General features: G+C 44.0%; 1 protein-coding gene across 4 annotated transcripts in view; it reads left to right on the plus strand.

Moving 5' to 3' along the window:
• Positions 1-646: 646 nt before the first annotated feature.
• LOC123078365 (protein HASTY 1) overlaps positions 647-23,204 on the plus strand; it is a 24,069-nt gene continuing 1,511 nt past the window's right edge. Inside the window, exons 1-21 of one of the 4 annotated variants that reach the window (XR_006437387.1) lie at positions 647-1,058; positions 1,460-1,561; positions 4,359-4,502; positions 4,580-4,660; positions 4,748-4,817; positions 4,949-5,019; positions 5,108-5,271; positions 5,352-5,423; positions 5,517-5,754; positions 5,977-6,039; positions 6,123-6,398; positions 7,835-7,948; positions 8,060-8,186; positions 8,261-8,430; positions 8,683-8,787; positions 13,781-13,884; positions 13,978-14,278; positions 14,567-14,799; positions 15,045-15,545; positions 15,655-15,949; positions 22,876-23,050. Coding sequence is in view for 3 of the 4 variants with exons in the window: in XM_044500846.1 (XP_044356781.1) it covers positions 951-1,058; positions 1,460-1,561; positions 4,359-4,502; positions 4,580-4,660; positions 4,748-4,817; positions 4,949-5,019; positions 5,108-5,271; positions 5,352-5,423; positions 5,517-5,754; positions 5,977-6,039; positions 6,123-6,398; positions 7,835-7,948; positions 8,060-8,186; positions 8,261-8,430; positions 8,683-8,787; positions 13,781-13,884; positions 13,978-14,278; positions 14,567-14,799; positions 15,045-15,545; positions 15,655-15,949 (3,339 nt within the window). In the remaining variant the exon portion in view is untranslated. The remainder of the gene's footprint in view (positions 1,059-1,459; positions 1,562-4,358; positions 4,503-4,579; positions 4,661-4,747; positions 4,818-4,948; positions 5,020-5,107; positions 5,272-5,351; positions 5,424-5,516; positions 5,755-5,976; positions 6,040-6,122; positions 6,399-7,834; positions 7,949-8,059; positions 8,187-8,260; positions 8,431-8,682; positions 8,788-13,780; positions 13,885-13,977; positions 14,279-14,566; positions 14,800-15,044; positions 15,546-15,654; positions 15,950-22,875; positions 23,051-23,204) is intronic. The other 3 variants (XM_044500848.1, XM_044500847.1, XM_044500846.1) reach the window with 3 other exon arrangements.

Here is a 23,204-nt window from a genome sequence, read left to right on the forward strand (position 1 = left end):
AATGAAGCAACAAGGCAAGAGGAAGAAGAAGCATAGGAAAAAACATGATAATATAAGAAAGAGATAAGGAAAGCGAGGCCCACTTAGCATACGAGGCCTGTTCCCGCGTGAAAAGAGCCAGCGAGCGAGGGGAGACCGGCCGAGCGCTCGGCCGGTCGTCCGGAGGCAAACATTTCCCAAAAAATAGGCTCCTTTGGGATTTCTGACGTATAACATTGCAAAAAACAAAATTGGGTATTAGTTGAATTACTCGAATGTTGTGGTGTGCAGTTGCAAGCCATATGAAGTTAGTGACATTGGGAATGAGTTTGGCAATCTGGCATACTTGGAGAAAACTCGTGCAATTTTCTAGCTGGGAATAGCAACGGTAGTTTGCAGGACTTGAAGAAAATATGGCAGATTCGGAGCAGGGTGACAATATACCAAAGGACAATGTGATGACCCAAGAGCTGTAGCCCAGGGCTTGTCATAGATTCATTTGTTGACCCGTGGCAACGCACGGACATTCAACTAGTAGGAACAAGTAATCATATCCTGAGCAAGTTCTAAGAACACGCACCCGCCCCAAGACCACGACGCATCCGAGGCAAACGGGCCACACGACCGCCGCGACCCACGAGCCGACGAGGCGACGACCACCGACCTGCGCTGTCCTGCTGCGCATTCCACGCTCTGGGCCAGTTCTCTTCTTTCCGCACTTGAACCCACGCAACGCATCTCCGGTCGCGACGAACACCGAAACCCTAGCCTGTCCTCCTCCCTCACACTCACCCACTCTCTCTCTCTCTCTACTTCCTCCCCTTAAACCCACGCAACGCATCTCCGGCCGCGACGAGCACGGAAACCCTAGCACCCCCCCGGCTCCGCACGCCAATGCCCCGCCCCCGTACCCTGGTATCCACCTCCCGCTAGTCCCCCTTCGCATTCCAGAAGGAATACCCCATCCAAAGATGGCCGCGGACCCTGCCGCGGACTCCGTGGCTGCGGCGATCTCCGCTGCGATGGACTGGCGATCCTCTCCCGACGCCCGTAACGCCGCCTTCGCCTATCTCGAATCGGTCCGTGCTTAGTCCCGTCCTCCTCCAAATCCCCGTTCTTATTGGTGCTTCTGTGTCTGTACTGACGTTGGTGGTGCTGCCGTCGTGTCGTTACCCGGGCACTTAAGATTTCGAAGTTTCCTATTTTGAGCTGCCTCGAATGTTTTTGACAGAAACGCTGATGCATCCGTGCGGCTCTGTTCTGCACGTATTTGGCAGGACAAGGCCAATCCTCTGATCAAATAGTTGAATTCCCTACCATTTCTATGCACATTTCTTCTGTTATACTAAGAAAAAACTTGTAGTGGTCCATTGCTAATCTTCTGTAATACTAAGAAAAAACTTGTACTGTAGTGCTCCATTGCTAAAGATGTAATGCTGTTGGGGGCCAATGGCATGACAGTGAGACTTGCCAATTGCAGGTCAAAAGTGGAGATGTCCGAGCGTTAGCGAGCACATCTTTTCTATTGGTCCGGAAGCACCAGGCTTCAGAGATCCGACTGCATGGGTTTAAAATGTTGCAGGTGAACTCTGCATCTTATAAATTGTGGTCTTAGTGATTGATCTTGTCCTGATTGCTTTAGAAACCCAAACTATTCGGACGGTAAGCTACATAAAGATATGCAAGCAGTTGAATTTAAGGTTGTTCTTTTTTTTTTGCTTCTAGCCTTATACAAATCATGCACTGCTCATCAGTCAGCATGCACTTCTATGTAACGGGGGCAATTGCATGCATATTGCAGAAGTTAGAAATGGATTATATGCAGACTTGGAAAACACACATTAATATACCATAGAAACATGTTAATGTATTAAAAAGTTGTAAACCCTTTCTATCTAAATTATTCTAGCGTATGTGAGTAGATTTGTTGCAAGTGATTGATGTGGTAGGTGTAAGAGGAATAGTGTGGTGCAGATTTGTCTAAGTGACTAGTGATCTCATATAATGCTGACAAGGCAAAATAGGAAAATATCTGCACAGTTTGTCATGAATCCAAAGAACTATCTTGAAAGTGTAGAATAATGGAATACCATTCTTGGGTACAAGAAGTTGTGCGTAAAATATTTAAACGCAGAACTACCTTAAGTTGTAAATGTGAATTCATGCAGCTTTTACTACCCTTTGATGTTTTCTGATGGTGTGCTGTAAACACCTGGTTCGGTAAATATTTAATTGGTAACAGTTTTTAGTGGCAAATATTCAAATGTTTGCACAATGAGGTATGCTAAATTGGTGAATTTATCACTGTAGTGCAATAATTTGGAAATGGTGTTGCTTTGAGTGTGTTCTGTTCTGGTAGTCAAAACAACCAAGTGAAAAAACAACGTAGCATTTGACGTTTTTAAGAATCGGTGTTCTGTTAGTGTGTACGCTGCCTTAGAAGCTGTGTATTGATTTGAGACATCAGAATTCTTTGATTAATAATCTAGGAAAGAACTTGACTCAATAGTTTACTTCCAGATATTATTTTATATTTCTGTGCTTGCTGGCATGCATCGTAACCAATGTTCAGGATATCGGTAACTGGTACCATATCGGTCGGGTGCTGAGTAGGGATTAATCGGCGAATTGGCCATTTAACTGAATTTATCAGTAACCCATTTGTCGGGAGGTTAACTAGGGCCATACCTATATATCCTAGGGTATATAGCAACATGCAGTGTACTAGGTGTCTAGATATGCAATCCTAGGCCACATAGCAACAAGGAAAATTGTTGCCTTGATGTTCTGATCAAGAACAGTAGGGAGGGAACACGTTACCTATTATTTGAAGTTAGCCGCCATGGTGAAATTGGTAGACACGCTGCCCTTAGGAAGCAGTGCTCAAGCATCTCGGTTCAAATCCGAGTGGCGGCATTCTCAGGCCAGTTTTGGGCTAAAAAAATGCCTAGCAGTTAATTGGCCCAGCCGTTAAGTCGGCCTGACAGCTGAAAAATCGGCTTGTCAGACAAATTAACTGGACCTAACAGTTAATGGCTCGAATAGCACGTTCTCATATCGGGAGGGGTCCGAATAGCAGTTAACTGACCTATATTTGGAACAGTGATCGTAACATCTCTTCTATGAAGGCAAATCACAGTCCTCCTACTAGGCTATTAGTTCCATGCGGAATCTGGTGTGTAGCAACAGTTGGATTTTAGGTGGAGAATGAATGTTTTGACGTTCGTCCCGTCAGATAGTTAATTTCTCCTATACATGTTGGTGTCTATACATGTTGGATTTTTGGTGGTGAATGTTTGGATCTTAGGTGTGTAGTAACACTTGGATTTTAGGTGTGTTCTCTCTCCGTCCGGCTTTATGAGGCCCCTCTTATTTTCGGCTAAAGTTTGACCTATAAATTTGACTAATAAAATGTAAAATATATGTCACAAAAATTATACCGTCTGAAAGCTCTTTCAAATACAAATCCAATAATGCACTTTTTGTAGATTATACTTTATATATTTTATTAGTTATATAGATGGTCAAAGTCTCTGTCAAAATACGAGGGGGCCTAATAAACCCGGATGGAGGTAGTAACACTTGTATACATGTTGGTGTCTACAGTTAAGTCCTTCTCTTCTCTTTTGTGTGCGCGCACGAGCCACGAGGAAGGTCATAGCTACTCGTCCCTATTGATGCCTTGCTTTAGATTATTGATGAGGCAACTTTTAACAGAAACCATGCCAGGTCAAATGTGAATGCTTTGAGATCTCACGGTGGACATGTATTGGAAACAATTAGGATGAAACCCAAAGATATAACCATGTATGTATTGGTGAGTGTGATATGGTCTAGGAGAGTGAGGTAACCAGAAGCTGTGTGCCTAGCCGTATATAATTTTATAATCCAGTTACACTGGCCCTAAATGATTTTTTTTATGTAGCTGAAAGCTCAAACTAGGGAAAATTTTCAGCCTGGGGCTTTTCTAGGATAATGAACCGGTATATGTTGCCCAGTTGAGATTTATATCTATATAAAATATGAACGTCATTTTTTTTCCTGCAAATGCATATGTGCTCACAGCACATATGTTGTGCATCGTGGGGCATGGCAACAAGTTGTTGTCCCAACTCACAACGTTATCTTATCTTAGTTATGGTGTCAGGCTAGGAGCTTTTTGTAGAGGAAAACCGTGTGTGTGATCAACTTAATGGTACAAAGTAAATATTACTCTAAATATGACTCAAACAGGCCAACTACAACTATGGCCTGACCTCATCAGTCATTTCCATTGCAATGATTGAATTAGGGACAGTTCAATGCAGTTCTTTTACATATGAAGCTGTTTGTCTCTTGCCGCTATCCTTGTCTGATGGTTATCTTGTTGATGTATACAGCACTTGGTGAGATTGAGATGGGAGGAACTCAGTGTTGCAGAACGAAATGAATTTGCTAACTTGACCATCAATTTGTTGTCAGAGGTTATTGGTCCTCATGAGGAGTGGGCTTTGAAGAGTCAAACAGCTGCATTAGTAGCAGAGGTTTTTCATGTGTTCTTTTCTCTTCATATTTGTTGTACTTCAGTTATTATATCTTAGCAATTATCTTATCTCTGTAGGTAGTTAGAAGAGAGGGGGTTACTTTGTTAAATACATTACTTCCCTCTATTGTTTCTCTGTCTAACACTGGCCCTGTTGAGGTATGTTTCTCACAGTACTGCAGCAAAAGATCTGTGCTTTGATCACCCCATTTTGGATCTTGTAACTGTATTGTCTATAACTGGTAGGCTGAGCTAGGTTCTATGATTCTAAGGTGGCTTCCAGAGGATATCACTGTTCACAACGAGGATCTAGAAGGTCAGTTTTGTTTTTTGCAGTTTCTCTGCCGTCATTGTTTGAAACTCTCTCTCTCTCTCTCTCTCTCATATATATATATATGACAAACATGTTCATTTTACTTATTATAAATTGCCACTTACATTCAACAGGTGATAAACGACGAGCACTGTTGCGTGGCCTTACCGAGGCACTGCCACAAATTCTACCTCTGTTATATTCTGTAAGTTTGTCTTCACTTTGTCTAGCAAATTTGGGGCACCATGTACAGGACATGCTAACTTAAGAATCTTCTGATATCTCTTCTGTAGCTAGTTGAGAAACATTTTGTAGCCGCTTTAAACGAGCACACGAAGCAGCAAATGAAGTTGGCTAAACATCATGTAGGGACAGTAACAGCTGTTCTAAATGCCATCAATGCATACGCTGAATGGGCTCCTGTAACAGATCTTGCCAAATATGGTTTAATTCATGGGTCTGTTGGCTTGAATATCTGATTCTCAAGGTTTCACTATGTTCTATCTCATTTATCTCAAGTGCCTTCCTATTTTGCAGATGTGGGTCCTTGCTTTCTTACAGTGATTTTCGCCTCCTTGCTTGCGAGTTCTTTAAAATAGTTTGTCAGAGGTATAGTAACACTGATGCATTCATAACTAAAAGCTCGTTCTATGGGTGCCTTTTCTGACATGTTCTTTGCTTGTGCAATGCAACCTAGCTCAGAAAACGACCTGCAGATGTCGCAGTTTGCGAGTATGATGCAGCAATGAGCAACATTTTCCAGGTGTTGATGAACATCTCCCAAGAATTTTTAACCAAATCTAGGATGCAGCCCATGGCTATTGATGAAAGTGAATACGAGTTTGGAGTTTGTATTTGCGAGACAGTAGTTGCTCTAGGTTCTTCTAACATGCAGTGCATACTGGTTGATGGAGCTAGAACTTCACACTTCCTACAACAAGTGAGCATTTCCAAATGCACCCCTCCAAATGATTAGTTCTACGTAGCATCTTACCTTCTAATTTTGTCCAAGTGCTAGCTGACTTGTCACCAGATGACTAGTTGGATATTGTATTGAGTTTGTGCATGTCTTCAATACTCATCAACACGAAGATCTCTACATGTTACCAGTTGGTTCTCGCTGTTCACTTTCTTGTGTTTAATTTGTTTTTGTTCCAAACAGATGCTGGAATATTACCAACATTACAGGATTGCACTCCATTTCCAATCTTTGTTGTTTTGGCTGGTATGCATCTGGTCTCTTGTGTAGTTCAAACGCGTGCCAGGTTGTTCTTTAACTCTGAAGAAGTTAACACAAAATTTATCTAGGTGGCATTGAGGGAACCATCGAAAGCTAAGTCTGTTGCTCGTGTTTCTGGTGACACCTCTCCTGCTGGAAATTTGGGTTCTGTTGGTGTCAGTTCAACTGAGAAGGAGAAAAAAGGGGTGTCATTATTTATTACCGATGAAATATACAGTACACTATTGGACGTTTCTTTCAAAAGAATGCTTAAGAAAAGTGCGAATTCATCTTCAAGTCTGTTGGAACTATGGAATGAAGAGCTCGAGGGGAAGAGTGACTTCAGCAACTATCGTACCAAATTGGTATGTCTTGTTTTTTCTTGGCATCTATATGGCCCTTGCCCCTTGCCGTCAATGATTTTCAGTATTTGCCTTCGCCATATTTGTTCGGACAATTAGTGAAAATCAAATAAAACTTTTCTGTGTCAAATGTTAGTATAACTGTCTACTGAAACACATTCACGTGGTTTACATTTATGTATGTCCATTAACCTCAGTGAAGGAGATTGTGGAGTCCACGGCATCACCGCCAGTCGATACGCCTGTGATCGTAACATCTATCCTCTGGGTAGAGGATGTCATGGCCTCATGGGTGTCCAGTACTGTTGCTCGCACGTCGTTTTTTCCTCTTCTTCTCCACCTGCCATTCTCTCCATCTACCCGAAACCCTAGATGAAACTCATGCTCGACTGTCGCGGAACTGCCTTGCTTCTTCCCTGGTGCCGTTAATGCCCCCTTGCTCTGTTGCGCTGTGGTATCATTTTCCAATAGATGCTCCCGGGCTCTTAACATCAATGTCCACACATGACTTCAGTCCTCTGGGTAGAGGATGCTATGGCCTTGTGGATGTCCAGTACTGTTGCTCGCACGTTGTGTTTTCCTCTTCTTCTCGACCTGTCATATCCTCCTACTTGCTCAACCGCTGGCTCGTTTGCCACCATGTTTCCACGGCACACCACCTTTCCTGTTTCCCTTATCTGGTTTCTTTCCTAACCCTAGACACAGCTGCCTTGCTTCTTCTCGTGCTGTTAATGGCCCCCTACATATGCCTCCTTTTGATCTGTTGCACCATAATTTTTGACCTCTGCCCTTTTGTGGGCTATTCGAAGCTAAAAAAAATTACCAGGTGAAACCAAAGTTTTCTGTTTGAGAGCTGAATTTTGAATTGAAAATTCCGTAACCTAAAAGTCGTTATTTTAGTTAAATGCTGAATTACCGCAATTTATAGTTGACTTGCTCGAGTTCAGTGTCAAAATTTTATCTGGATGAAATCAATTCCTTTTTCCTTTATGTTAAAAAAGTGCAGAATTTCCACAGTTGCAAATTGATCTGTTTATTTTGAATGAGCAAATTTCTTCCATGTTAAAGATGGAGCCCAGGAATCAGAAATTGTTTTTTCATAAAATGAATGATGGGTGGCGTGGTAGTATCTTCTCATCGAGACACTTAACAGAAGGTCATGGGTTCCATAGGATGCCTATTAAAAAGACATGGTTATTAATTGTTATCAGCTATACCTTGTACATGTGCCAAGGCAAGGCATGCTAGTTGTAATCATTTACCTTCGAGCATATCATATTCATTTGCCTACTGCCTTGTTATCGTTTTTCATCCTTTCAGCTTAGCCTTGTAATTTGTGGTAACAGCAATATATTTGCCACAAGTCTACTTACTGTATGTTCTGATAAAACCTGCATATGATGCTTTTTACTAAACACGTATTTTGATTCTTCCTGCAGCTGGATCTCATAAGAGTTATTGCTTCTCAAAGGCCTGTTATTGCTGCAGCAAACATTGTACAGAGAATAAATGTTGTTTCTGGAGATGCTAATCAAACAACAAAATCCCCCCAGGTCGAATACCTGCATACATTTACCACTTCAACTCAATGATTTGTCTTTTGCCACTTTATCTCAAAGAAAGTAACCTTCTAGTTCATGTTTTTATCTAATTATCTGTTTCAGGATCTTGACGCTATGGTAGGTGCCCAGCTGGGGCTTGAAACAGTTGTTAGTGCCATATTTGATGGCTCGGGTGATTATGCAAAGACTGACCATGAGGCAAAATTCCAAATTCACAGGACTTTTGAAGGTTTGATCTGTGTTTTATGGCTGATTTATTGTTTGGTTCTACAGCGCTCTTACTTTCTTCTGCTTGTGAACCAGGCTTACTTCAGCAGCTTCTTTCTTTGAAGTGGACAGAACCTAGCCTCATAGTTATTCATGGTCATTATTTGGATTCTCTGGGTCTGTACTTGAGACATTATCCAGATGTAGTTGCTAGTGTTGTGAACAAGCTTTTTGAACTATTGACATCTCTCCCGATTACAATTCAGGTACTTTGTCATTTTCGTCGTGGCAGTGAAATAAAATGAACTACCCTGATGTTGTTATTCGGTGAGGATGTTATGCTGGATGTAAATCCTTCACCCAGTTCAATCCTAATATGCTGATGCTATATTGAGCTCAACAATTATCTCCACGTGTGACCATTTCATGCATTTTATCTCCCTTCTGTTGTTCACTCTATTTAAATTGTTTTGGTACAATTCTATGTTTTAATTCTAGTTTTGTGTCATTTGTTGTAGCAACAGGGTCCATCAAATAATTCCCGGCAAGCTAGGTTACAGATTTGCTCATCATTCATTCGCATATCAAGAGCTGCTGATAAAGCACTTCTGCCTCATATGAAGGTTAGGCTCTGTTCACAATTGATTTCTGTTACTCCCTCCGCTCAAAATTAATTGAAGTTGTACTTTTGTCATAAGTCAAACTTATTTATGTCTAACCAAGCCTATAGAAAAATATATCAACATATAGTATATAGAACATTCATTAGATTCTTTAGCGTCCTTGCCGTGGTTATCCAGCAGATCAGGGACTAGGGAAGGATTTGAACCAGGGGAAGAACAGAGAAGAGAGACGAGGCAATGATTTGTCATTTCATTAGGTATCGAGTCATCTCTTCTTAGTACATTTTATAGTGCCATCTTTACAGGGCCATGGGCCTCAATGGCTATCACAAAAAGTCCACTATCCAGCACACACCCAAGCCCGGGTAAAGGAGGAGGGTTGTGATAGGCTTGGTGAGCCAACGTAAAAACTCAGCCACTCTTATGGAGATGAAACCCAAAAGATTTTCGTTGGGGCGTAACCCTCTCAGCGACGCGCCACATCGGAACCCGGGTGTGGTGGAAAATGGGCAAGGTCCGGGCCGTCACCCCCCAGGTGGCGCGCCGTATCTTGATCCGAATACGGTGGCAAGTGAGCGAGAATCGGGTCGTCGCATCCTTAGTGGCGCGCTACATCGGCGCCCGGATGTAGTGGAAAATGAGCAAGGGTTTCGCATTTGACTCGACGAGTGCGAAGGGTAAGGAGGCTAGCCGAGCCTAGGAGGATTCGCTTAGGTAGCTGGAACGTAGGGTCTCTGACAGGGAAGCTTCGGGAGCTAGTTGATGCAGCGGTGAGGAGAGGTGTTGATATCCTTTGCGTCCAAGAAACCAAATGGAGAGGACAGAAGGCGAAGGAGGTGGAGGATACCGGCTTCAAGCTGTGGTACACGGGGACAGCTGCAAACAGAAATGGCGTAGGCATCTTGATCAACAAGAGCCTCAAGTATGGAGTGGTAGACGTCAAGAGACGTGGGGACCGGATTATCCTGGTCAAGCTGGTAGTTGAGGACTTGGTTCGCAATGTTATCAGCGCGTATGCCCCGCAAGTAGGCCACAATGAGAACACCAAGAGGGAGTTCTGGGAAGGCCTGGAAGACATGGTTAGGAGTGTACCGATTAGGGGGAAGCTCTTCATAGGAGGAGACCTCAATGGCCACGTGGGTACATCTAACACAGGTTTTGAAGGGGCGCATGGGGGCTTTGGCTATGGCATCAGGAATCAAGAAGGAGAAGATGTCTTAAGCTTTGCTCTAGCCTACAACATGATTGTAGCTAACACCCTCTTTAGAAAGAGAGAATCACATCTGGTGACCTTTAGTAGTGGCCAACACTCCAGCCAGATTGATTTCATCCTCTTGAGAAGAGAAGATAGGCGTGCGTGCCTAGACTGTAAGGTGATACCTGGAGAGAGTGTTGTACCCCAGCATAAGCTGGTGATTGCTGACTTCCGCTTTCGAATTCGTGTCCAGCGGGATAAGCGTGCCAAAGTCGCTAGAACGAAGTGGTGGAAGCTCAAGGGGGAGGTAGCTCAGGCATTCAAGGAGAGGGTCATTAAGGAGGGCCCTTGGGAGGAAGGAGGGGATGCGGACAATGTGTGGATGAAGATGGCGACTTGCATTCGTAAGGTGGCCTTGGAGGAGTTTGGAGTGTCCAGGGGAAGGAGAAGCGAAGATAAGGATACCTGGTGGTGGAATGATGATGTCCAGAAGGCGATTAAAGAGAAGATTGTTTCAGACGCCTATACCTGGATAGGAGTGCAGACAACATAGAGAAGTACAAGATGGCGAAGAAGGCCGCAAAGCGAGCTGTTGGTGAAGCAAGGGGTCGGGCATATGAGGACCTCTACCAACGGTTAGGCACGAAGGAAGGCGAAAGGGACATCTATAAGATGGCCAAGATCCGAGAGAGGAAGACAAGGGATATTGGCCAAGTCAAATGCATCAAGGACGGAGCAGGCCAACTCTTGATGAAGGACGAGGAGATAAAGCATGGATGGCGGGAGTACTTCGACAAGCTGTTCAATGGGGAGAATGAGAGTTCTACCATTGAACTGGACGACTCCTTTGATGAGACCAGCATGCGTTTTGTGCGGCGAATCCAGGAGTCTGAGGTCAAGGAGGCTTTAAAAAGGATGAAAGGAGGCAAGGCGATGGGCCCTGATTGTATCCCGATTGAGGTGTGGAAAGGTCTCGGGGACATAGCGATAGTATGGCTAACCAAGCTTTTCAACCTCATTTTTCGGGCAAACAAGATGCCAGAAGAATGGAGACGGAGTATATTAGTACCAATCTTCAAGAACAAGGGGGATGTTCAGTGCTGTACTAATTACCGTGGAATTAAGCTGATGAGCCATACAATGAAGCTATGGGAGAGAGTCATTGAGCACCGCTTAAGAAGAATGACAAGCGTGACCAAAAATCAGTTTGGTTTCATGCCTGGGAGGTCGACCATGGAAGCCATTTTCTTGGTACGACAACTTATGGAGAGATATAGGGAGCAAAAGGACTTGCATATGGTGTTCATTGACTTGGAGAAGGCCTATGATAAGATACCACGGAATGTCATGTGGTGGGCCTTGGAGAAACACAAAGTCCCAGCAAAGTACATTACCCTCATCAAGGACATGTACGATAATGTTGTGACAAGTGTTCGAACAAGTGATATCGACATTGATGACTTCCCGATTAAGATAGGACTGCATCAGGGGTCAGCTTTGAGCCCTTATCTTTTTGCATTGGTGATGGATGAGGTCACAAGGGATATACAAGGAGATATCCCATGGTGTATGCTCTTTGCGGATGATGTGGTGCTAGTTGACGATAGTCGGACGGGGGTAAATAGGAAGTTAGAGTTATGGAGACAAACCTTGGAATCGGAAGGGTTTAGGCTTAGTATAACTAAAACCGAGTACATGATGTGCGGTTTCAGTACTACTAGGTGTGAGGAGGAGGAGGTTAGCCTTGATGGCCAGGTGGTACCTTAGAAGGAAACCTTTCGGTATTTGGGGTCAATGCTGCAGGAGGATGGGGGTATTGATGAAGATGTGAACCATCGAATCAAAGCCGGAGGGATGAAGTGGCGCCAAGCTTCTGGCATTCTCTGTGACAAGAGAGTGCCACAAAAGCTAAAAGGCAAGTTCTACAGGACGGCGGTTCGACCCGCAATGTTGTATGGCGCTGAGTGTTGGCCGACTAAAAGGCGACATGTTCAACAGTTAGGTGTGGCGGAGATGCGTATGTTGAAATGGATGTGTGGCCACATGAGGAAGGATCGAGTCCGGAATGATGATATACGAGATAGAGTTGGGGTAGCACCAATTGAATAGAAGCTTGTCCAACATCGTCTGAGATGGTTTGGGCATATTCAGCGCAGGCCTCCAGAAGCTTCAGTGCATAGCGGCCGGCTAAAGCGTGCGGAGAATATCAAGAGAGGGCGGGGTAGACCGAATTTGACATGGGAGGAGTCCGTTAGGAGAGACCTGAAGGATTGGAGTATCACCAAAGAGCTAGCTATGGACAGGGGTGCGTGGAAGCTTGCTATCCGTGTGCTAGAGCCATGAGTTGGTTGCGAGATCTTATGGGTTTCACCTCTAGCCTACCCCAACTTGTTTGGGACTAAAGGCTTTGTTGTTGTTGTTGTATCCAGCACACACCCAAGCCTATACTCCAAGTTCAAATGCACGCAAGCTCCTGCTGGCACCAGCTAATCTGCCACGTCCTTTAGCTTGTGCTTAGTTGACAGTGTTTCTCCTAGCGCTAGCATGGCGGTACTGGCTGATTCTCTATTAACATATATTTTTGTAATATATATGTAGATTTTAGTACATTTTCCTATAGAGTTGGTCGAACTTTAACTTGTCTGACTCAGGACAAAGCTAGAACTTCAACTAATTTGGAACGGAAGGAATACCATTTGATCTTACATAAAGGTCTGCACTACACAGCATTGTTTTTAAGGTGACCCGCCTTAGATGCTTCGGTGACGCTTAGGCGGCAAGGCACCCTGGCAAGCGCAAGCTAAGCCTTGCAATTATGACACCTAGGCATCAGGACGGTGGGTGCTCGCCTTAGGTTACCGCGTCCTTAAAAACATTTGTACGCAGACTATGTTTGTGAGGCTATGGCAGATTATATCTATTTGCGAATCTATGACAGGCTACTTACAGTACCATCTTGAAGTTGTTAATTGCACTTGTGTTGTTTGGATTAAAGTTATCTTTTGTGGATAAGCCAGTTTGCAGAAGAAGAATAGTTGGGTTTTCATAATCTCGAAGTATAAATGTGGAAAACATGCTCGCCGTGTAGGTGATTTCTGTTGATGGCCGTCCAGTTTGGTATAGTTCAGTCAATTTGTAAAGATATACCATTAAATTATAGTGGTGCGGACCTTACCTTGTGGCTGCAAGGGGAGAGGTATACATAGGGTATGATTGAAGAATAGAGTGATTCTTCTTGCTTGATTCCCTCAAAAGTTACACAGCTGACACTACCACATCCTAATTTGACCTGCTGTATTCTAATCAGGAAACATCCTGAAACATGTATTTGATACATGCTTCCTGAACTCTTCCCAAGTCATCTTCCTAATTCTGTCTCTTAACTCAAGTTCCTGATTCAGTTCGTCCACCTCCTGGACTCTCCTCTGGCTGACTCTTACCTTGATTTTCTTTATTTCTTGGACATGATTCACACATCACCGCATGCCCTGTACGTTGTACGCCTTGCTGGCCGTCTGGCAGCAGATTTTCTTTATTTCTTGGACATGATTCACACATCACCGCATGCCCTGTACGTTGTACGCCTTGCTGGCCTTCTAGCAGCAATTTATAAGTCGATGAACTTTGTAGCCAGCCTTCAACTAGGTGGAAAAAAGTACGTGAACTGGATTAGAATGATCTGCATTCTAACCTATTTCGGCATGCATCATGTATATTTGCTTTACAGAATGCAGTTCACTGTCGCATCTGTTTTCTTTCAGAAATTTGGTTGCTAAAAGTGCTTTGCCAATGATGCAGAACATTGCCGATACCATGGCTTACCTTCAAGGAGAGGGCCGCTTACTACGGGCTGAGCATGATCACCTATGTGAAGCATTTCTTATTATGGCCTCCTCGTCTGGGTATTTCGCCATGACACCTTTTTCACATATTTTCGCAACTATGATAACATGATGTTGCTTCCACTAGTTTCATATATTTTAACATCTTTGTAGGATTCAACAGCAACAGGAAGTCCTGGCCTGGTTACTTGAACCTCTTAACAAAACATGGACCCAAGTGGAATGGCAAACTGCATACTTGTCTGACCCATCTGGTTTGACAGACATGTTCGCTGACACCCAATTTATGTGGTCAATTTATCACACGGTTACGTTCTTTGAGAAGGCACTCAAACGGAGCGGTACCAAAAGGTCTACAACAGCTCCGCAAGCAGCCATCACCACAACAACAGCAACTGGTTATCTGCATCCGATGTCTTCACATCTATCATGGATTCTGCCCCCTCTCTTAAGGGTAATTTGACACATTGTTTGTATCAGCTTAGATAATAAGGACAAGACATCAAGGATGGAAGTTTTATAATCAGGATCCTTTATTAATTCTTCTGTAGCTTATGAACTGAGTAATCTGATGACTGACTATAGTTTGGACTCAGTTTTTATTTGTCTCTTTTGTTGGATGATCTTCAGTAGTGTGGTGGCTGACTATACACGCTCTTCACCAGAACATTAACTTCTCTTTAGCCGTTATACATAGGTTAATCTGATACTTTCTGTTTCCCTTTTGTTGCCCAATCTTCAGCTGCTGAGATGTATACATGCACTTTGGGCTGAGCCATTTGCTCAGTCGCTGACAGGAGAAATCAAAGCGGCCAAAAGCATGACTATCTCGGAGCAGGCCAGTCTCCTGGGAGAGACAAGTAAACCTACCAAGGGCCAGGTTGCACCTGCTGATGGATTACTGGATGTTCAAAGGGAGGGAGAGTCTAAGGAAAATAACATAAGAAACTGGTTACGTGGCGTCCGTGACAGTGGGTAAGGATTCTTAATTAGAGTACTGCAAATATTCACTTTGTATTTTTGAAGTTAAGTTGATTCCCCATTCAATCTTAAAGAGCATTATTGGTACCATCTATATTGTTCATCAATTTGATGTTCTGATAATCCTTGATGACACGAGAACAGTTGAGCTACGCTTACCAGAAATTTTCATCTTGCATGTTAAGTAGCCATTGCTCCTGTAATCTATCTTTGACCCAAGTGAGAATACCATACTACAGGTACAATCTTATAGGATTAGCAGCTACTCTTGGTGAGGCATTTTTCAGATGCATAGATGGTTCCTCTGTCATCCTTGCTCTTATGGAGAATGTGCAAGTTATGGAGTTTCGTCATTTGCGCCAACTCATGCACCTTGCTGTTGTTCCTTTGGTTAAATATTGCCCTGCTGAACTATGGCAGATATGGACAGCGAACCTTTTGCAGCCAATATTTGTTCATTGTCAGCAAGCTCTTGATTATTCATGGTCCAGTCTTCTACGCGAGGGACGAGCTAAGGTTCCTGATAGCTTCGGTAATCTTTCTGGGTCAGAACTTAAGGTTGAGGTGATGGAAGAGAAGCTGTTACGAGACTTGACTCGTGAAGTTTGTTCTGTGCTTTGGGTTTTAGCATTACCTGGTTTGAACAGTGGACTTCCATCTTTGGAACAACTTGGACCTGTCAACCGGATTGATTCTTCTCTTAAAAGTCTGGAGTCATTTGCTTCCAGCTCTCTTACTGGGTACTGGAAAATTTTCTTGCCACATATATGTGTTTACCTTAGTTCTTAAATTTCATCGAGTAACATCTCAACAAATGAACAAAGATTGACTGGTACTAATCATTTGCAGATTTCTTATGCTTAATGTTGGCACTGCCCTTCCTGCTTTGAGAATAACTGTTGAAGTGTTCAGTTGGACAGATAGTGAAGCAGTGACTAAAGTAATACCCTTTTGTGGTGCATTGATTCACCTTGCTGTTGCAACAAACCGGGCTGAGCTGAGGCAGTTTGTTGGGAACGATCTATTTTCTTCTATAATACAGGGCTTATCTGTTGAGTTGAATGCCGTTGTTAGTGCAGAGCTTATTGGACTTTGTCGAGAAATATATCTTTATCTGTCAGACAAAGATCCTGCACCTAAACAGGTATTTTTTCTGAGATCATGACAGAGTATCTAGTTACTTGATGAAAATATGTGATTTGAGAATTATATCTTAGATAACTGTTTCTACTTCTTCAAGAGGTATTTAGACCCTGGAAGTGATTCTTATGCTATACATAAGATTGAATGCTATCAAAGCTATAGCTAATTACTTGGTGTAAATAACTACGGTTTATATAACTGTTGCTCTTTTTTTGGACGACTTTGCTATTTAAATCTCATGCACCAACCAGTATAACCAAAAGATCGATCGGACGGGGAAGGTTGGGCAATCCACAAATACTTTAACACCCCCTCTCTTGTGTCTCGATAAGGCCTAAACGTGGGCATAAGGAGGATTTTTTAAATTTATTTTAATTGCGATGTTGGCCAAGTCAAATGCATCAAGGACGGAGCAGACCAACTCCTGGTGAAGGTCGAAGAGATTAAGCATAGACCGAATTTGACATGGGAGGAGTCCGTAAAGAGAGATCTGAAGGATTGGAGTATCACCAAAGAACTAGCTATGGACAGGGGTGCGTGGAAGCTTGCTATCCATGTGCCCGAACCATGAGTTGGTCACGAGATCTTATGGGTTTCACCTCTAGCCTACCCCAACTTGTTTGGGACTACAGGCTTTGTTGTTGTTGTTGTTGTTGTTGTTGTTGCGAAAGCCGAGGTTTGAATTGGGTTGTTGCGGTTATGGGTTGACTGTCTAATTGTCCAGGCGGTAATGATAGTATATTGTATCTAACTATGCTTGCTCTAATGACTTGCCCTTTCTCCTGTTAAAAGGTGGGTACCTTTCCCTAAATCTTCTCCCATGCATGATGTTCTCCGGTTCTTTGTATTCCAGATCTCTTAATCGAAGAAATAGAAGTTTGAGAAGGAATACTGCTAAAAACCTACTTCTCTCTCAAATAAAAACCTAGTTCACTCGCTAAGCATCCATGGCTGAATTGTGAAAGCGTCGACCAACCTATAGTTCACTCGCTAAGCATCCATGGCTGAATTGTGAAAGCGTCGACCAACCTATAGTTCACTCGGTAAAGCATCCATGGCTTAATGGTGAAAGCACCCACCAACCTAGTTCACTTGCTAAAGCATCCTTGGCTGAATGGTGAAAGTGCCCACCAACCTAGTTCACTCGCTAAAGCATCCATAGCTGTTGTCCTGTATTGATCAGGGTGGTATATGGTGGCATAATTACCACTAACCAACTATCCATCAACTGACCCAGTAGACACCCTTCCGTTAACGCCAAGAGCTGTTGTTAGTAAGAGGTCCTTTTTCCTTTCCTGTAGAAGTTTTTTATGCTGCGCAGGTTGACCCTATCCAAGATGCAAATTCTTGTATGTAGTTGCCAGTAAAAACTTGAGTTTGTTATTATGGGTAGTTCCTACAAAGAATCGGACTAATGATGTATACAATGCTTGAGTTATTGACTATATAAAGCAGATTGAGTAGTGAAGTCTTGTGCTATGAATGCATAAGGAGGTAAAGAGTTCATATGTTGAGCTACTAAGTAAGCTGCTGCCTTTTATAGTAATGCGGAGTGACATAATCAATTGAATTCGATTGGTACCTCGAACTCCATTGGCCCCTTACCTCAAGTCGGGATAAGAAGATAAATTGTACATTTCCTTGTTTAAACATGAGTTCAAACTCATTTCGCGTGCATCCAGTAGGAATTGAGCCCGCAAATTTACCACCAAGCGAAGCCAGTGGTTTCTTGGTCATGACTCATGACCCGCTAAAACAAAAGTGACATTAAAGAGTGTTCCTAAATCGGAAGTCCTTTATTTGTATACAACACGCACATATTCCTCCCTACGTGGGTAATACTAGTTACAATAGAGCGACCCCCCCCCCCCTTCAAATCGTGAAAACTCACAGGCTGAACTCCATCTTGATATTGTTGTTGGTGGTGTATGAATGGGGCTCGCGTTCATGGTGGTGTGTGGCTGTTCCTTGTGGGGCTCACCCATGCACCAAGCTAATAGGAGGTAAGGCTAGGGTGGGTTTGGACGTTGTAGGTTGTGGGGTGGTTGGCTGGCTGGTGCTGCAGGCGTCTGAGTTGCTCGGCTTGCTCCATATGTGGAGGTGGTGTAGGTTTTGTATGGGAAGTCGCTCGCATGGCAGAGGGTGTCGCTGGTGCTTGGTTTGGTTGTCGTGTCCTGATCCGACAGGGTGGAGAGTTGTGGCCTATCATGAGGTGAGGTGCTGTCTTGGGGGACTGCATGTGGCGGTGCTATGGCGGTGACGTCGGAGGCTTGCCAATAGCGTCTTCATGTCGATCATAGTGGTTTTACTGTCGCTTGGGCCAATCACTAGTAAGTGAGTTTAGTTCAAGCCCCCTGGTGGAGATTCTTGAATGGCGATCATTGGCTTTCATCAATGAGTGTTCGAAACCTTGCTTGTAGACCTGCGAAAGCTGGCCGCTGTAGGTATCATGGCCTTCTCAACGCACCGCCTTCTTGTCTCGCGTTGGTCTCTACTCTCTAGGTGGAGCCCCTGTGGGACTCAAGCAACTTGGGCGACGTGCATTGGTTAGACCGCTCCATGCTTGCATCCTGTGCCGCTATATCTTGGAGGCCCATCCAACCATCAACCTTTCCAACTTGAGCTAGCATGCCCCTCCTGGGCTATCAATCTTTGGCGCAAGGGTATTGTCGAGCGGGTCATCGTTGTGTAGAAGCAGGGTTTGTGGTAAGGGCCGTCAAGTCCTGCTAATCTAATATTAATGACGCACACTTGTATTTTAATTAGACTAGCACAATGCCCGTGCGTTGCTACGAAGCCATAAAAACAATGAATCACCAATGGCTTAGGAGATCATCATAAGATGATGGTGTCTTGCGCCTATTGCATGGTTCATGATTAAAAAGAGTGCGAATATAACAGAAGATCATGTTGCAGTCGCTAAAGAGTCTCGAGCGACCATAGTAGGTCCTTTGCAAGATTCTAGCGAGATACATTTTGAAATTGGGACATAGGAGAATGGGCGTGAGTAAGTTGAATGCACAAGATCAAAGATTAGATAGGAGGACAAAAATCTATCGCCGCATTGAATTGTAATTTGTTTGCCCTCTTCTGCTATGACATGGAACCGAAAGAGTTTGTTGGGCAGAGGAACTAAAATCACGGCGATGATTTTGAATTGGAGGCATACTTGCATTTATAATTTGTGTTCCTATAAGAATGTTATTATCAGATTAGGGTAGCAGTGTATTTGTTTACTTGGGATGGTTCCCACACCTAGTAGAAGTAACATTTGTTTATTTATGTCTCTTGGAAGGTTGCTACTCCCACATGTGGGCAGTGCATTTGTTTATTTGTGTGATCCCACATGTGAACTCACCACCAACTCCAACCTTTATAAGTAGGAAAGATTACTAGAGTTTAAATTTTACCTTGGGATTCTTGGTGATGCCTGAGCGTGTATCTAGTACTTCCTCCTAGCCCCAGGCCACCTGAGCGTAAGGGCAAAGGATACTTAGGTTTTGGTGGTTAATGTTCCATGAGGAACGTGAGTGGGTTGTTGTGGCTTCGATGCCATCCCAAGGCTCTTACAATACCCGATTTCGCTCCACGGCTAGTTTGCCTGCAATACGTTTTACCTGGTTCACTCTTGTCAGCTATCCGAGGGCAATCATTTTCCAACCGAAGGTAGGGATGAAAGTATAGGGTAGTTTACCTCTTAGCGCTCCCATCCTCTCCTTGAATGTTGTCTGATACCAAAGCTGAAGCACTAGTTGTGTTCCAGGAATGTCTTATTGTGGCATGCCTCGAGATTTCGAGGTGCTGTTTTTCGGCACATGTGAAAAAAGACTCATAAGTTAGCGAGAAAGAGGAGGGTCTCAGTAGGACGATTTTATTGTTCTATCTGGTCCGAAAGCTAGGTTGCTACTCCGAGTACAACAAACCCTTCTACCTCCTTGTATACATGTCTTGCCGTTCTCGCTCACCTTTTTTTGATTGGGGACTTGGGGTGTGATCTTCTGGAGAGGGGAACAGACACGGCGGTTCTTCGTTTTTTCCAGTAGGTGCCTACGATGTCCCTGTTAAAATATACTCAATTGCGCAAGGGTCAGCTTATTGTGTTTCTTTTGTATAAGCAGGATGTTTTTATTCTGGGACGAAGAGCATTGCAGGTATTAGACCGGGGGTGCACATTCCTTTAGTGGAACCTCATGTTCCTTATCACGTGTCAACATTATTTATTCGACATTATTTGTTCCATGACGTGAAACATGACCATCAACTTATGCATGTGCTAGTCTAATAGTCATGTGTCCTCACATGAATTCCGACTAGGGACTAGTTTCACAAACAACTATGATCGCCTCTAGGGCATATATCTATCAACTGATATTATTCAAGGAACATCTAATAAACCATGGATACTAGTAATATTATTCAATGAACATTCAATAAACCATGGCTATACTGAAATATAATCTTCTATGATTGCCTCTAGGGCATATATCTAACAGTTGGCATGTTCTATCAGCCATCTGAATTGTTTTCGAGTAAGTGGGATATATGTTTTATACTCCCTCCGTCCACGAATAAGTGTACATCTAGCTTTTGTCCTAAGTCAAAGTTTTAAATTTTTGAAAAACTATATAGAAAAGAGTAGTAACATATGACACAAAATTGGTATATTATGAAGTACATTCCAAAACGGATCTACTGATACTAATTTAGTGCCATAAATGCTGCTACTTTTCCCTAAAAAGTTGGTCAAAGTTTTAAAACTTAGGACAAAAGCTAGATGTACACTTATTCGTGGGTGGACGGAGTAAGCATCAAGGGAACCTGTAACATGCTTAGAAGCTTCCGAAGCTACAATCCAGTCTACATGTGGCTGTATGTATGTGGAAGCAAGAGCCTAAGGGTGTGTTTGGTAGCCTGCATGGAGGGTGCATGAGCCTAAAAGTTCAACATCGAACCCACTTTTCGCTGTTTGGTAAGGTGCATGGGCTCCTGTGGGCTATGCTCAACCGATGCAAAAAGGGCCCTCAACTATGCTCGCTCGAGCACCCCCAGCGAGGCGAGCCGGGGTCAGCTAGGCTGCGTTCGACCCACGACCCCCTCGAACGACCACCCCTCCCCAACCCCGCCTCTCCCTCGTGACCCCAATTTTTTGACTTAGCCGCCCCTCTTCAACCTCGTCGCCGCCGCCGTGGAGGTAGCGCCTCCACCCTTCCTCCCTTCTTTCACCTACTTCTCCCTCCTCCCTTCCTTACTAACTTCCACTAACCCTCTCCCCCTCCCCGTCCAGCCGCCATGCCTGAGCTCCGGCCAGTTCGTCCACCCCCATGGCGACGGCGAATGGCGGGAGGCCTCGCGGGGCTGTGCTCACGGCGGACGCGGGTGTGACGCGGGTCCGCAGTAGGCGCAGGACTTCGCCAACGAGCTGCTGCTGCCGGTCAACGGGATGGAGGTCGACCGCGTGCTCCGCGCTATGTGCCGCCGTAGTGCCCGACAGTGGTCCTCGATCTGGAGATGCTGCCGCCGCTGCACCTCACACACTCCCTGTTGATCCATTCCTCACTCCGTTTCACTTGTTCCTTCCTCTTGATTTTGATTGGAATTGGTAATAGTTCTGCTGCATGATGCATTCGTCAGGTTCAGTAGGTTCAGTAGTAGTAGCAGCACTACTGAAGCACAAGAAGAAATCGATTTCTTTAGTTTTATGCAATTGTTATTGTTCTACTGGAATCCAATAAAGCTATGTAATATGAATCTAGTGATGTTATATTGCTGAGATTATGTTTATTGCTCCAATATGCTGAGATATGAATCTAGTAATTGTTTCTTCATATTTATATATAGCCGAAATAAATCTTTCATTGTTCAGATTATGTTGAAACGGTGATGTTTTATTGCTTGAATTATTAGTGAAATGTAGAAATGTTGTTCGAAATTGTATTAGCATAAAAAACTTTATTGATGCAGCCTACCTCAGATACAGGCTACCAAACAGTCTCGACAGAGCATGTCTCAACACATACATCACAACCAAACAACTGCACATGCATGTACCCAGCATGTCTAGACTTGGCATGTCTCAAAGAGGAACAACTATGCTCAGGTGGGAACAGCTGCCAAACACACCCTAAGCCTAAGCCTAAGTACCTTCACCCGCCTGGGCATAGTTGGCTTAGCAAAGTGTTCAGCGGCTGTGGTTGCGCCCTTGGGTACTACAGGACAATTTTCTCTTCCTGCCTCAGTGCCTCCACCTTTCTCTGGACCTCCACCATCATCATCACACCAAGCTCCAAGAGTAAATGGTTTCCAATGTCTCCCATGTTGCTAGTTGCTACTGCATTTGTGTTGGCCTCCACCATCCTAGCGATGGATATGGTGAAACAGATACCATTTGCCATGCAACCATGGTTGAACTAGTGCTATTCCACATACGCCATTTAGTACTTATCTTATCAACAGGTTCAACACAGGTTTCCTGCAAGTGGTGTTCCACTCCTTTTGTCCCAAGGATCAGCTTGGCCCTTAGACCAACTCAAGTAGTTCTTGCTCCCGTCTAACTCGACGACCTCATTTGACATTAACTTCAGCTTCAGCTCAGGAGCAACCTTGCCAGTTCTTGCTCCCCTCTAATATGTTCGTCATCTCTACCGGCCTAATGGCCATGGTTTCATTAGGGGGTCTGAACAGATGGAGAGAGGAGAGGGGCTCTGATACTAAGTTGTAGGGGTGCAGGACGGCGTCCCGCAAAACAGCCAAGCTAGTACACAGCTAGTATAAATTAATGTGACGCACGTCAATCTGCCTAGAACTATTGCCATTGAATTGGAAGCGGGACGGGTTCGGGCGCCGCCCTGCACCCCTACTAAATTGTAAATGAGGAAATTTCTCCATGTCCTCTCCTGGACACAACCTTTATTTGTATTGCATTTACAGTTAGGTCCTGGTACGATACTACTACAACAATACTCGTGAAAAGATGAGGTGACCATGATGATGTTACAAGTTGCAAGGGAGCACTACTGCAACTGGAGCCATGAAGAGTTGACTTGCAGGAGCAGCAATGGCGTCCCACAGTAGCTGCAGGTCTGAGACCAAATAAATCCTCCAGGTAGGGCTACAAAGAAGACAACCCAAAGTCCGATGTATGTACATGGATGTTCCACAACCAAAGCCCGGTCTATGTGCAGGTCTGACGTATGGTTGACTTCAAGGTGGTAGAGAATGTGGGGTTATATTTGGACTTGAGTTATAATCATGTGGAT

Source organism: Triticum aestivum, chromosome 3D, assembly GCF_018294505.1.
Source record: "Triticum aestivum cultivar Chinese Spring chromosome 3D, IWGSC CS RefSeq v2.1, whole genome shotgun sequence".
Lineage (NCBI taxonomy): Eukaryota > Viridiplantae > Streptophyta > Magnoliopsida > Poales > Poaceae > Triticum > Triticum aestivum.